Genomic DNA, 13,855 nt, shown 5'->3' with positions numbered 1-13,855 from the left:
TAAGTAGACAGTGAATTCAAATAACGGGAATGTTTATGGTTCATGGGGCAAAGATTAAAGGTGGTGACCCAATGCTCATATGAGGCTGCTGCAGAAACTCTCAAGTGTTTTGCCATTGATTTTAGTGGGGCATGTTTGGGGGCATGCAGAACACGTGATGTTCTGGCATGGGAGAAGGTCTTCTATCAGCAGGAGCTTGGGGTAGCCACGTAACAAAGTCGTGTAGTCGTAAGCAACCCCACTAAAATCTTGGGTCTAAGCTGTATGTGTTGGATGTGCTATTTTTTTTTATAGAAAAACTATTTTAGAAATGTTTTAATGCATTTTATTGGTACTGTCTTGAATTCTCTTAGCTCATGAAGCAAAGGTGCTTAAATTTAAACTCTGATGCCAGCTGTGCACGCCTGAGAGGGAGAGAAAAAAATCATCACCAATAAATCTTTAAAACCACTGAAACAACCTAAAGTAGTTTCTCTGTCTGTAGTAAAATCATGATTTTAGAATCTGATTGCTGGGGAATATTCAGTACTATGAGCGATCTCCCTTTTCCAGCAGTGTAAAGTTCTCTTTCTAGCCCTCATGGGTTGTGAGATATTGGACCCCACACCTGTCACGAGTGCAGGACTGAATATTATTTATGCTGCGCCTCAGACCAATGTAATTTTAGGGGAAACTGCATGTTTGGGGGAAAGAAGGCAGGTTGTTAGAAGCTGCTGAGAGATTGGGGATGGTAGAAGCACTCCCAGTAGACAGTGGGTAGGTAAGGTGATCAGAGGTCCATGATACATGCAGTTAACCACATGGATCTGCAGCTTATCACTCTGGCTCTGCAATTTATCATATAGATATTACCATCATGTACATGGTATGACATAAATACTACCACCACATATCTGCGTATGCTGTCTACCTATAAAGATATCAAGATATAACCATTGTAAAAAAACAGAGTCTGAAATAGTTCTTATAGATTTCCAGTAAAATAATTAGCTTACCTCTATCTAGACATATGTGATATTTTCTTTGTAAATATTTATTGAACATTACACACAAGGTAGCTGCCTTTCCATTGTAAGAATACCCCGCATAGCATTGATGCAGTTTCACTGTGTGTATAAATTGCAGATTTTTCAGAATAATTGTAAGTACTTTCTTCCTTTCAGATATCGAAAGTTGGTGCCTTTTGCTGTGGGCTTAGTTTGTGCAATCAGCACACCATAGTGCTTTATGTGTTGTGCATTGTACTATGGGTTCTGTTCCAACTTTTCAAAGGGAAGGTAGGTAACTTGTCTATTGCTGAGTTGAATATTAAAGAGTGTCGTTTTTCTAGTATACTCAAAGGGTAGATGGTAATTCTTCCGACACTGATTTTATATTGAAGTATGTGTGTATGGATGGCAACAGTTCATGATTAGCCTAAGCTAGTCAATCATGATCCACTGACAACGTAAAGTCACAATCCATCTGGCTGGCATCCCAGCCGAGGATTATGTCTTTGAAGGATTTTGAAGCTGTCAGTCACATGAGCATTCTCAGAGCCGTCCATTTCTATTGTAAACTCTTTGGGACAGGGACCCTGTCTTCTGACCATCTACAATGTAGCTAGAGCATTGTTAGTACTGTGATGAGCAGAGTGGTGGAAGTTCCGAGTGTGTGGAATTATGAGCATATTCTGTGTGTAAAATGACCTTCCTCAGACAGAAGAGTAGATAAAATTGATGGTGACTGTACTCCCTTGAGATCAGAGAAGTGTAGGAGCAGTCTGGCCCTCACAACTCAGAGCTCCTGGTGGCTGACGGTGGCATGGAAATCCTTTTAACCCACAGGACTAGTCTCCATGTACTGACTTTCTCCTGGTATTCACATCTCAGTATTGCACAACCTCTCTGCACACATATGGCATGGCTGGAGTAGACAGCACAGCAGTAAAATGGCTCCAGTCATTCCTCTCCAAAAGAACTCAACTTCAACATCTATCTGAAACTGGTTGGAGAGGGGGATGAGATGCCATAGGCTCTGCTGTGAACAATACATCAGCAACACCATACTGCATATCTCATTTTCCACAAATGCAAACAGCACCATCTCAAGGATGCCACAAGGTCTGCAAAAGATCAGCTTTCAGATGAAAAGCATCTGGCTCAAACTCAACCTGGGCAAGACCAAAGTGATGCTTGTCTTAAAAACTAGTTGAAACACTGTCCTCTCTTTCCGTCAAAGTCCCCTGTTTGCCAAAGTTGTATAAAATCTCACGATTCTGTTAGACTCATGGTTAAGTATCACTAATCAGGTAACATCAGTGGTGTTTTCCCACCTCCGGCTTGCTAGGAAACTTTGCACATTCCTCCTTGGTCAGGATCCAGCCAGAGATCAAACATTTCTCACTTCCAAACTGGATTGCTATAAATCATTGCCTCTGCCTGGATATGGATGGAATGCAGATGCTTCAGTTTGCACAAAATGTGGTGACCCACTTCAATAAAAATAATAATGACCAGCTCCTACATAGTGCTTTTCGTCAGTAGGTCTCAAAGCACAATAAGAGGCAGATGTTGTGAGCACATCACTGCTGTGGCTTCAATCCTTCCACTGGCTCCCAGTTTGCTTCCATTGCCAGTTGAAGATCTTGATCCTGACCTTCAAAGCTGTCAACTGGTCAGGTCCTGACTGCATCAGTATCCATGACCCAATAAAACAGCTGTTCTTCTCTGGGACAAGGCAGCGTACTGAGCCCAGGGTGAAATGTATGGGAGCTGGGGATAAGATGTTCTGGCTCCATGGGGCTCATTTTCTAGAGGAACGATACAGAACCTGACTATATTCAGCACGATTTGTGAAGCCCTTTTTGCCAAAATGTTTCCACCATAACTGGCATGATGACCATTTAATTTTATAATCAACATAATTCCCTAAGCAAAGCCTTTTTTTAAACCAGAGGTGGGTGAAGAATAGAAAGCTCCATGAATTCCAGTAGGGAGCTTGCCATGCAGATTCAATGTACCTCGGAAATGCTTTAGATATCCTGGTGTTCCGGGCGACAGAAAACCCTATAATTGACAAGTTATTTGATATAGTAAAATGTCTTCCGAGATTGCTCCACCTCAGTCTTAAGGAACTTTAGCCACCAACTTTTAAACTACATTTCAGTATGTGGAAGGTTGTTTTAAACACTGTCTCTCCCAAATAAACTCAAATATGAAAGGAAGTATTTTTGTTTGACTAAAATGTAATGAATGACCCCCCCCCCCAAAAAAAAGCAGTGTGAAATATTCAAGAGTGGGATTTTCAGAAGTGCTTAAAGAAATTAGGAGCAGCAGTCCATTTGAAAGTCTTGCATGCCTAACTCCCTTAGGCGTTTTCAAAATCCCACCCCTGAAGTTGAGTGACCCAGTTTAGCCGGTGTGATCATGATAAAGTAAATGGCAGAACGGACTCCTGATGATGATGTAAGCGGTTACATGGGAACAGCTTTTTTTTTTTTTTTTTGCCAGATGGAATACCAGCCAACTCTTAATCACTGGAAAGTGGGTTATCTGAGCCTTGCAGTGCTTCAGCCATCTATGCATGTCATGACATGATTTAAATGTAAAAGATGCAATGCATATGATACTCATGAGTCCTAGCTAATATTATTTGCTTCACTTAAATTTCACCCTGCCATGCAAAGGAGATCAGTTTGATGCAGTTTCCTAGTAATCCACAAAATTGTAAGGTTTAACATAGCATTTTGTAGGGACTTACTATAAATTGAGAGATCAACTCTGTGTAAATATATTTGATGTTTTTCTTTATCTGTTCTTGAAGTTCCAGTGTGATTAAACTAAAATAAACATTGTTGTGCAATATGACACATTTTGGTGCAGGAATTGTCCTTTGGCCATTTGATGAAGTTGGGCTTATGCTTCTTGGCTGGTTTGCTGCCTTATCTCTATCTGCCTGCCTCGTCCTACCTAAATCAAGCACGTTGGACCTGGGGAGACCAGACGACTTTTCAAGGATTTTTGACCCACTTTCTCAGGGAAGAATATGGGACATTCAGTCTGGTAAATAGGGTCATTTTCTAAAAGAGAAAAGTCTTCTTGAAGTTATGCAACAGCAAAGCCTTTGCATTCATTTAGGTCAGTGTCCTGTAGGAGAATTGACGTAAAATGTTAACCTTCTAGCACTTTATTCCTGAGCTTGTTTCTTGGGATCGCTAAGGTGGCTTGGAGAGTAGAAAAATAATTTAATCTACCTTCATGCTATTCGGGATACAGTTATTTATTGGAAAATGTACAAGTACATTCAGTTGCAGTCCTGTTACCAGTGTGTATTGGCATGAAGAATAAACAATAGTTAAGAAAGGTTAAAAAGTAAATTTTAAATGACCCTGTCTTAAGTCAAATTACACAGCTTCAGTTGTGTTGGTTTTTAATTGTAAAACTTGGGGGAAATTTCAGCTGTTTAAAAAGTGTCACAAGCAGTTTTCATTCATTCATTTTATTTATAAAAGAATGTACTTCTAATGTATTTCTTAGTATAAATGTTACATAAAATGAAAGGAGTTTTTTGGTTCTTGACCTCTCCCCCAGTCTGAAACATTTTGACTGTGCCCCTCTTCCTGCAAATACAGGAGTTAGTTCATACTTGTCCATGGAGCTTTGGGGCTTGGCCAGGCCCCTTCCATCCTTGCATCAGGTTCTCTGCCTCTGGCAGCAAGAAGAGAGTGGTTGGTTATCATCCCTGCATTCATGCCTCCTTCACAAAAGTAAATAGAGAAGAGTGGGAAACTAATGTCTCATTTGGCAAACTCCATAGGGTCCCAGAACCCAAAGATTCTGTGTAGAAAAGTCCAATGTGCACAGTAGCTTCATCACAGCTTTTTGGTACAAGCTCCATCCTTGCTATAAAGAATACCACTACAACCTTACCGAAGGACAGCGTAGGTGCAGTGTTTCTGGCAAAGGCTGTAATGCTTGACGAATGTAGTTTATTCACCAGAGATCTTGCAGGTAGGAAGATAGAAGCTACCTTCAGAAGGGACTTGGAGGCTTCTTCAGCTTTCCCTCAGATCTACTCTGTCAACAACCATCTTCTGAAAATCAGGCCCCTTTAAGCCATCTCAAGTTGGACACCCAGGAATTGAGCCCCGGTCAACTTACCCCATGGCCTGCTCCTACACCACGGGTTACCTGCATCTGGCAGCTTAGCCTAGCCAAGATAGAATCCTCACCCAGGGTGATACATACTCTGGAAGCCTCCTTCAGGCCTCCCACCCCTTCATAGATGGCAAGAGACTGAACAAGATCCTCTTATTTATGTCAAGTTAGGAATAGCTGCCTTCATCCAGCAGGCCACAACAGTCAAGAACAAGGATATCAGAAAATTCTTGGATGTATCTATGTTTCCGAGAAGGGAACAGTACAACAGGCTGATGAATAAAACTATAATAGTTGTCTAGATTCTGAAACAAACCACAAGTGGGACATCTGTAACTTACTACTTGATACAGCAAGTACCAAATGGGAAGCCTGGTGTAAAACTGAACACAATGATGTGTTTTAAAAAAAAATAAAACACACATTCCACAAAAAAAAGGGGAAAAAAAACCCCCCAAAACAGTGTTCCAGCTCTTCTGGGTTTCTTATGTTTCTCACATGATGGCCTAGTTTTGAACTTAAGACCCTCCCACATCTCAGCTCTGCACAATATCAAAACCGCTGGCACATCCAAGTGTCTGGTAGTCACCTGCTTGTTCAAGGCTACTGAAGGATAACGTGTATCCAGCCAAAAAGTCAGGCTTATTTTCCTGACCTGGGGCCAGACCACAGTGTTATGAGTTCTAGATAACACTCCTTTTGAGCTGATAGCATCCTTTTTCCTGTGGTTTCTCTCCGTAAAGATGTGCTCGCTCGTCATAATCATGTTGACAAAAAGATTCTCTAGAACCTCTGCTCTTGGAAAGCATGATCCTTGCTTGATTCCATGATTCCGCAAGGGGTGAGGTCATTCTTCGGGCTCCAGTGTAATTTTTTTTACCAAGATAAACTCTTTCTTCCATAGCTCACAGGAAAGCTTTCTTCCTTCATTTATCCCAAAGTCTCAACACTCAAACGAAAAAGCCTGGTAGATGAAAAAGGAGCTGCTACCATTTATCTAAGTAGAACTAGCCACTTCAGGAGAATGTCATCTTCATTCATTTTTTTTTTCCGTTTCAGTGTATGGGTCTGAAAACATGTAAATCCTCCATAGCTGGGTGGATCAAGTGCTGAATCAATACATATTCAGCTGCATAGAAATTAGTTCTAGAAAGAGATTTAACCCATTCAGCACATTTCCACTGCATCACCCGGAGCAGGAAGGCCATCATCCCCCACAGAGAAAACCAACAAAGCTACCATGCACTCAACCACTAACACCTTTTATAAAACACTAGAGGCTTGATGTCCAGTCTTCAGCAGCAGCATCCTCCAGCAGGAAATCGTTCCAAGCAGAGATGCCAAAATAAATACTGCTAATTGTAGGGAAGAGGAGAATCTTTTTCCTGTCCTATTTATTTCTTCTTCTGTTAGCTTTTCCTCACTGCTCATGACATCCTGAATATCTCATATTAGGAGGGTGGGGATTGGGGTCTAGAATGGAAAGTCTGTTAGGTGGTTATTTCCTTTTTGGGACTGTTCTCTCCCCGACTACGTACGTAGGCGAGGTAGTTTCTGTTGGTACATCTGCAATAGCCTCTTCTCAGGTCCATGTATGTAGTTAATACAATTGAATAAAGTGCTTTTGTGAAGAGTTTACTCTTCTCTGCTGCTAAGAATCCCGGACTTCTGTGCAGCTTTGTACGGGGTGGCAGGAGGGAAGAAGGGGCATGGCCAAGCCCTCAGCACACGTGGACAAACACAAGCTGCTGCCAGTATTCAGGAAGAGAAGTGCAGCCCAAATATCTCAAATTGGGGGAGGTGTAAGTCCCAGAAAATAGATCATTTAGTAACAAATTTCCCATTTGAGCTGATATTTTTACTGTCTGTGAATGGCTTCTGTGTATTTTAAGACACGGGACAACACCCACGTACGACACAGACTGTCAGGACAGTCACAAAGCAGACCTAGGATGCAGTTAAGATTCTGCTAAGGTGTATAATATGTTTCTGAAAGGGTGGAAGAAACAGTAATGTTGTAGTATTTGAAATGAAGAAAGTTCTTATTGCATGCATGAAATACAGTACAATTTATAACTGGATGTCAAAAGGAATGTAAACTGCTGGAAGATTATATCACAGCAAAACTTCCACTAGAGTTTTGTCTTCAAAAATATAAGATCATCACTATTATTTGTATTATGGTCATGCCCAGAGGCTCCAGTTGGGGCCCCATTGTACTAAGCACTCTGCACCTACACAGTGAAAACACAGGCAGCATTGCAAACAGTGCACAGTCTAAGCATATGTTTTTTCTAACTTTTGTGTCTAGGCCAAATCAGAGACAGGATCCACTATGAGAGAGATGTTGCTGTGAGTAAAAACTTTAACGCACCCCGAAGTTGTGGGGTCATCCCTGTTCCCTCAATTATTCTTTGTAATAATTATTCCTTTCCTAAAGTGCTGAGTTTATGGACTTCATAGCTTGGGCAGGGGATGTCTAGAAAGCATGTGGCCATGTTGGCATGTGTGTCTAGGCCCAGCTTTGGCCCTGGGATGATGCACATGACAGCTGTTGACATTAATTCTCTATTAAATAAAAATACCAAAGGAAGAGGGTGGATGCCTACTCAGTGGGACGCTGGTATTTTTTCCTGCTGCCGAGCAGACGTGGTATATGCTGTGTAAGTCAGAAAGTGCTGTTCCGGAGCAGGAAGGGCTAAATTCCGTTTGCTTCACGCAGTCCAAGTATCTAGGCTGGGTGCTGGAGTGCCCTGCAAAGGGAGTAATTTTACCACCAGCCTCTGCAATGGCAGGAGAGCTATTTCTCTGGCAGCTACTTCAGCTTGAGGGCTCCAGTAACCTGTGGTTGCTGCACCCACCCATCCCAGGTAAGAAGAGCTCATCGCTACAATGCGCAAATCACGATTCCGCCACTCACCAGTCGCCGTCATCAAGAGCAGGGCAGCTAGTTGAGAGCTAGAGCAGGCTTAGCCCAGAGTAGCTTTGGTGTCAGCCAGCCATAAGGAACTGAGCTTTGTTCTGATTTGCCTTCCTCTGTAGTGAGGAGATGGTGGTGTGAGAGGTTAAAGGCACTCTTCTGCATTTTTGAGACGCACCCAGACAAATGGATGGGCACTGCGCTGTATAATGAAATGAATCAGAGAAAGGCAGGAAACGACAGTGTTTCTCCTTTTCTCTCTGTCCCCCGATGGTGGGATGCGTCAACTGAAATGATGTTCGTTCCACTTTTTGAAATACAAAACATCTTGGTTGCAATTTCATACAGCTGTATCACAGCGCAACAGGAATCCATGACACTGTGCTTATGCTGTATTGTCACCAATATTTTGTGCCAACTGTGATTTGGGGGGATGAAATAACCATTGATTTCTCCATAGTTCGCAGGTAACACACATGAAAACAGAACTTTCCTTTACTGTCCCAGCCCTTGCGATTGTGGCGTGGCTACGTACAGGAATGCAGTAAGTCAGAGTGAATATGCTCTATTCTGTCTTTGGTTATCAGCTGAATGATAGTTTAGAGTAACATTTTTCAGCACTGTGCCAGTACCGACCATTTTTAATTACAGTGCCCACTTTCAGAGAATCTGCTGCTGCTGTGCCTTAATTAGACAAACTTTACTTGTTGCTGATGACCTAGTGATTCTTCTAAATTAAACTTAGTGTTTAATGTGTAGCTCTGGAATCCTTCCATTGGTGGTGCACTTTGAAAAGAGAGAACTTTTATCTTTAGTAATAAAAGAGAATCATAGGACTGGAAGGGATCTCGAGAGGTCATCTAGTCCAGTCCCCTGCACTCATGGCAGGACTGAGTTTATCTAGAGGCCAATTCATTGTCTTAAATATACATATATTGCTTTTTCAAGATAAGTATTACTTTTCTGTTCTCCTTTTAATCATTTTCAGTGGAATGCTATGTTGTTTCTTTTAGGGCTAAGCTGGAGAAGTCTTCAATGATATGCCTATTTACTGGAATGCTCTGCATTTATTCGTTATTCTTTGCTTGGAGGGCAAATTTGGATATTACAAAACCACTTTTTATGGGCGTGGTAAGTTTTGTGTTATATTAATTTTATAAAGAGGCACCTATCATGTTCAGTGGGCTACCCTTATCTATCTTTATTTCATCAGAGGGTGCAGGTCTAGACAGTGCCACATAAAACTTAGTAAGAAATACAAATAAGTAGTGTACTTTCTTATAAAATGTGTGAAATATGAAGAGGTGGTTGTCTAGAAATGTATGTTTGAAGCGAGGTGACCTGTATTTAAATAAAAAGTCCCTGTTTCTTGTTCCTCTTCCTTAATCTCTGTCTGCCCTTTATCTGTGAGCACCTCCAAGCAGAGACTATCCTGTCTGGGAACTTGGAAAGTGCTGAGCCCACTGTGAGCTCTGCCACATACAAATAAATAATAACGACATGCCTGTCAGCTGGGTCCAATCTCGCTGTGTTTTGAGCCATAGGTGGAACGATTTTGGATGCAGAGCAATGCAGTGGTTGCTGTTCTAGCGGGACTAGGACTGGCCTCTCTTGTCTCCGTCGGAAATACAGTGCTTGAGAACAACCGTGTGCTGCAGTGCGTGGAGTGGCTTTCCGCCGCTGCTCTTGTTACTAGTCAAATTTATGCCAATTACAGGTAACAAATACCCCAGAAATACTTCTTGACGGGACCTCGTGGCCCTGTTACCGCATGCATCTCGGATTTGTAGTGGCCCTAACCATACTGCTCAATTCTCAAATGCTTATCAAACTTTAAAAGGCCAATTTTTGGCAATGGGGTGGAGGAATTGGGGTGATTCCTTGGATGGGCTCAGAGGGCGTACAAAGGCAGTAAAAGGCCTGGGGGCTGTTTTCTTTGCTGGCTTTGGGGAAGGAAGGTCGCAGGTCAAAGGCCACATCCAGAGATGGGTTTGGAGACAGTGCTGTCCAGGGCCTTTTTGGCAGTGTCTTGAAGACCTTCTGACATGCAAGTGCTGTTTTGCCTCCTACTCATCCTAGAGAAGCACCATTCTGTCCTGCAGGCCCTCTCCCCAGCACCCAAGTCCCTCCAACCACCTCCTCAGCTGGTGTAAATCTGCCCCTCTCCAGCTGACTTTATATTCCCATGCTGAGATTCTCAATACACTGAGGTATTTTTTAAAGCGAGAAAAATGGTTTTTAATTGACACTATCAGAATTTCATTGTACTGGCACTTGCAGCTAAAACTAATAAACGCTGGTATGGGTTATATGGTTATGTGACCTTGAGCAAGTCACTTCAACTTTTGTGTCTCATTTTCCCCATCTGTAAAATGGGGATTGTGATAGTCATAAAAGGCTTTGAGATCTATGGGTGAAAAATACTATTGAATAGCTAGCCGGTATCATTTATATTTCTGACTGCCCATCAAATAAAATTGTTTAAAGCTCCCGTCAATGTCTATTCTAAGATGTTTATATTTTGATCTCTTCTGTTAAGCATTTGTGACCAAAGCCGCAATTACGTTGTCGATAAATTTGCAAGGAACCTTTTGTCCTCCATGCCACCTGATGCAATAATCTTGCTCAGAGGAGACCTACCAGGGAATTCTCTTCGTTACCTTCATTATTGTGAGGGAATGAGGCCTGATGTCACATTAGTGGATCAGGAGGTAGGTAAATACATAGGAGGCAATCCAAAACTTTGTCATAGAAAACAAATGCAGGTTCAGCTTTTCACTTTTTCCTTATGTTTCATTTTTCTGATTTATAACGTTGTTTTATAAATAGTCTCCTGCCGTTCAGGGTCTAGTTGAAGTTTCCAAGTTCTGAGACTTGAAGCGACTGGGCTTGACTCAGAAAACGTGTTCAAACCATGAGGGCCCATTTTCTCTGTTGCAAGGTTGTGCCTCCAGCACTCCTCCAGAGTGGCACGAAGTTTCGCTTGAACTTTATCGCTCGTGCTTTTGGCTTAGAGTGGAGCATGTATGCCAACAAGAGGGTACCACAATAGCCAGTGGGTGTGAGGAAGAAGTGAAGAAGAATATGGCACATCTGTAAATGTAAAAGAAAAGTGTTTTTTCACCTGTCAATATGGAGATACCGGTATCAGTGTGTGTGTTTATGCAATGGCCCATGAGGTTTCCACATGGTTAGCCATGTGACTTTAATTTAATTAAAAAGATACATTTTCTCAAGGTAACAAGCTGTCCAGTGTGAGGTTTCCCCTTGGGACTAGCTGCAAGTAACTTTCAAACATTGATCAGGGCTTGCACAGTTTGTAGAGGAATGACAGAAAGGACCCCAAAGAAAGTAGCCACAATCCACGACCATGGGTCACTTACTTTTGTGACAAGAGTTTGGGGCTATTCTGATGAGGCAGGTGAAGTGCTCAATGAGATGTTCTCAAATGCAGATTCTTGAGAGCAGCCATGGCAATTGGCCCTCTCACAGAGGGGTTCTGACCCAGCACCCGCAATGGAGCTCTGCCATTGAATGGGAAGCTTCATCGTTTATTGCAAAAGATTGCTTCCTCCTTTCCCCGACGCTTGTGCCCAATCTGTCTTCCCTGGTGTGAGATTGTACCTCTTGCCGCATGCCTCTTTTGCCATTCCTGCCCCCTCCAGCCCCCCTTCTTCCACCTACCAGTTTCCCAGGAGGAGAGCTCTCAGAAGGACATCATCATACCCCTTCCTTGAAGAGAAGAGGAAGAGCTCAGTCAGAGGCAGATGCAGTGATGGGACACTGATCAGTGCTTCTACCTCCGGTGCTCTCTTCTCAGCACCACAGACAACAGGAGGTGGAGGGGGAATAGGCTGCCCAAGTAATCGATAACTGAAAATATTCGGATGTCACTTACAGCCAATATTTGTGCTGTTTGGGAAGTTACTGGACCTGAAGCCTCTTGTGACTGGCCAGCAAAGAGAGAGACTCCCGTGGGTGCAGAAAGGCACCTGGAAAATGTTAAAAGGGGGAGCAAGTCTGTCAGCTGTCCCCACAAGGCATTGCAAGAAGGGAGCAGGTCCCTGGCCCCCACCCCAAGCAAGATGCTGACCATAGTATGCCAGTGATGGGGTTTGGCATTTTGTACAATGTTGCGGCTCTTTTCCTGCACTCTGTGTCCTTTGCTGTCTTGTGAGTGAGATTTTCCAGGCTCCTAGTTGTACAGTTTTTATACAGCTGCCTTAACGAGTCCTTTTATGATTATATCTGTGGTATGTTTGCAGGGTTTATTTCATTCCCCTTGTAGCCCTAGAAGCAGGAAAGAATTATTTAACATGGAAAAGGAGATCGCTTATTTCACTTTGTCACAAATGAGCACTGAAACCTTGAATGTGTAAAATGATCTATTTTGCAAGGTTTTTTGATTTGCCTGCAAAACCAAAATACGCTGCCTAATGTTTAACCAAACTTTAGCCTCTTCGCACATCTCTAGTCAGTGGATACATTTACACATGCAGAGAGGTTTTTCTCTTGAGCCAAATTTTTTTTTTTAATCTGTGCAAACTTACATTTTTTTGTGTATGTGCGGGTGGGGAATTTTGTCTTAAAGTTTAGATCATTTTAATATTTTCTTTATCTTTTGTGGTAGATGATGACTTATGAGTGGTATTTACCAAAGATGTCTAAGCATTTGCCAGGCATCTCTTTTCCTGGGAGGCGGTGGAATCCTGTGGAAGGAATATTACCCGACGGAGCGCTCACGTTTAATCTCCATCATTTTCTCAAAGTAAATAAACAGTAAGCATTTCTTTCCTAAAACCTTTAAGCTTTTTTCCTAAAATTGTTTACATAGCAGCAGCTATTACATTCCAAAAGACCACTTGTCTACACTGACTTCCCCCACTGATTTAATTGAATGTCTAGGCCGAAGTAACACTGTCCAGCTATAACCTTTATTGTTCAGGAGGAAAAATAAAAGGTGATTAATAAAGACTGCTCATAAGATCTTGGCACAATTCAGTTAAAAAAAAGCAAAGCTCCTACATACTTGAAATCACCACGGGTGGAGAGAAAACTGTTGTCGTTTCCCCTTCATGACACTGCAGCCATCTTAGTAGTATAGAATGAAGGTACTCCAGGAATAAACATTGTACAAAAATAGCCTAGTAAGAGCAAAGAAAGGATTAAACACTCACATGAATAAGAATAGCATCCACATTTTGACTAGCCAGGAGAAACATGGCAAGGGCTTCAAGGCATAAGACAATTGTCAGGTGTGGTCAGGAAGAAATGTGTTTCCATTCCATGGTGTGATGGTTCCCAGTTGGCCATGTGCACTGGAGGGGTCTCCTTACCTCACTCTGAAGCATCCAGTATTAGCCATTCCAGAGGTGCAATATTGGATGGAACATTAGACTAATCCACAAAAACTCCCCTTCTAAAGTTAAATGGCCTTGATGGGCGTGTAACACAGCAGTGGTTTCGATATTCAAAGCCCAGCAAGTCAAATGCTGTGCACACCACAGCACTGTGCTAATAACAGTGTGCACCTAATGAATAAAGATTGTGACACACATAGGGGTGACCGTTGTATAAGGATAGGCAATATAGTGCTGAATGTGCAATTGCCAGGTCTCCTAGCTGCAGTTCTCGAGGACAGAGCTGTGTGGTCTGGACACAGGACCGGGACCCGGAACTCCTGAGTTCTGATTTCAGTCCTGACAAAGGCTACGTCTGCAATTCTGAGCAAGTCAGTTAATGCTGTTTCATAACACCAAAGTTCTAATAGTTTTGTTCTGCATTAATTGATAGGGAT

The 13,855-nt window shown here is 42.3% G+C and overlaps 1 protein-coding gene across 5 annotated transcripts in view; it reads left to right on the top strand.

The window, feature by feature from the left end:
- Positions 1–13,855, top strand: part of TMEM260 (transmembrane protein 260) — a 48,166-nt gene that overhangs the window by 28,422 nt on the left and 5,889 nt on the right. For all 5 annotated transcript variants that reach the window (XM_084631277.1, XM_084631278.1, XM_084631279.1 and 2 more), the window contains 8 exons: positions 1,164–1,277; positions 3,864–4,043; positions 7,450–7,490; positions 8,519–8,602; positions 9,072–9,189; positions 9,603–9,775; positions 10,598–10,769; positions 12,689–12,837. In XM_084631277.1, coding sequence (XP_084487403.1) covers positions 1,164–1,277; positions 3,864–4,043; positions 7,450–7,490; positions 8,519–8,602; positions 9,072–9,189; positions 9,603–9,775; positions 10,598–10,769; positions 12,689–12,837 — 1,031 coding nt within the window. The remainder of the gene's footprint in view (positions 1–1,163; positions 1,278–3,863; positions 4,044–7,449; positions 7,491–8,518; positions 8,603–9,071; positions 9,190–9,602; positions 9,776–10,597; positions 10,770–12,688; positions 12,838–13,855) is intronic.

The sequence above is a fragment of the Lepidochelys olivacea genome, assembly GCF_965140295.1.
Source record: "Lepidochelys olivacea isolate rLepOli2 genome assembly, chromosome: 6".
NCBI classification, from domain to species: Eukaryota; Metazoa; Chordata; order Testudines; family Cheloniidae; genus Lepidochelys; species Lepidochelys olivacea.
Note: the sequence above shows the minus strand (reverse complement) of the source record. Positions and strands in the feature narration are given on the sequence as shown.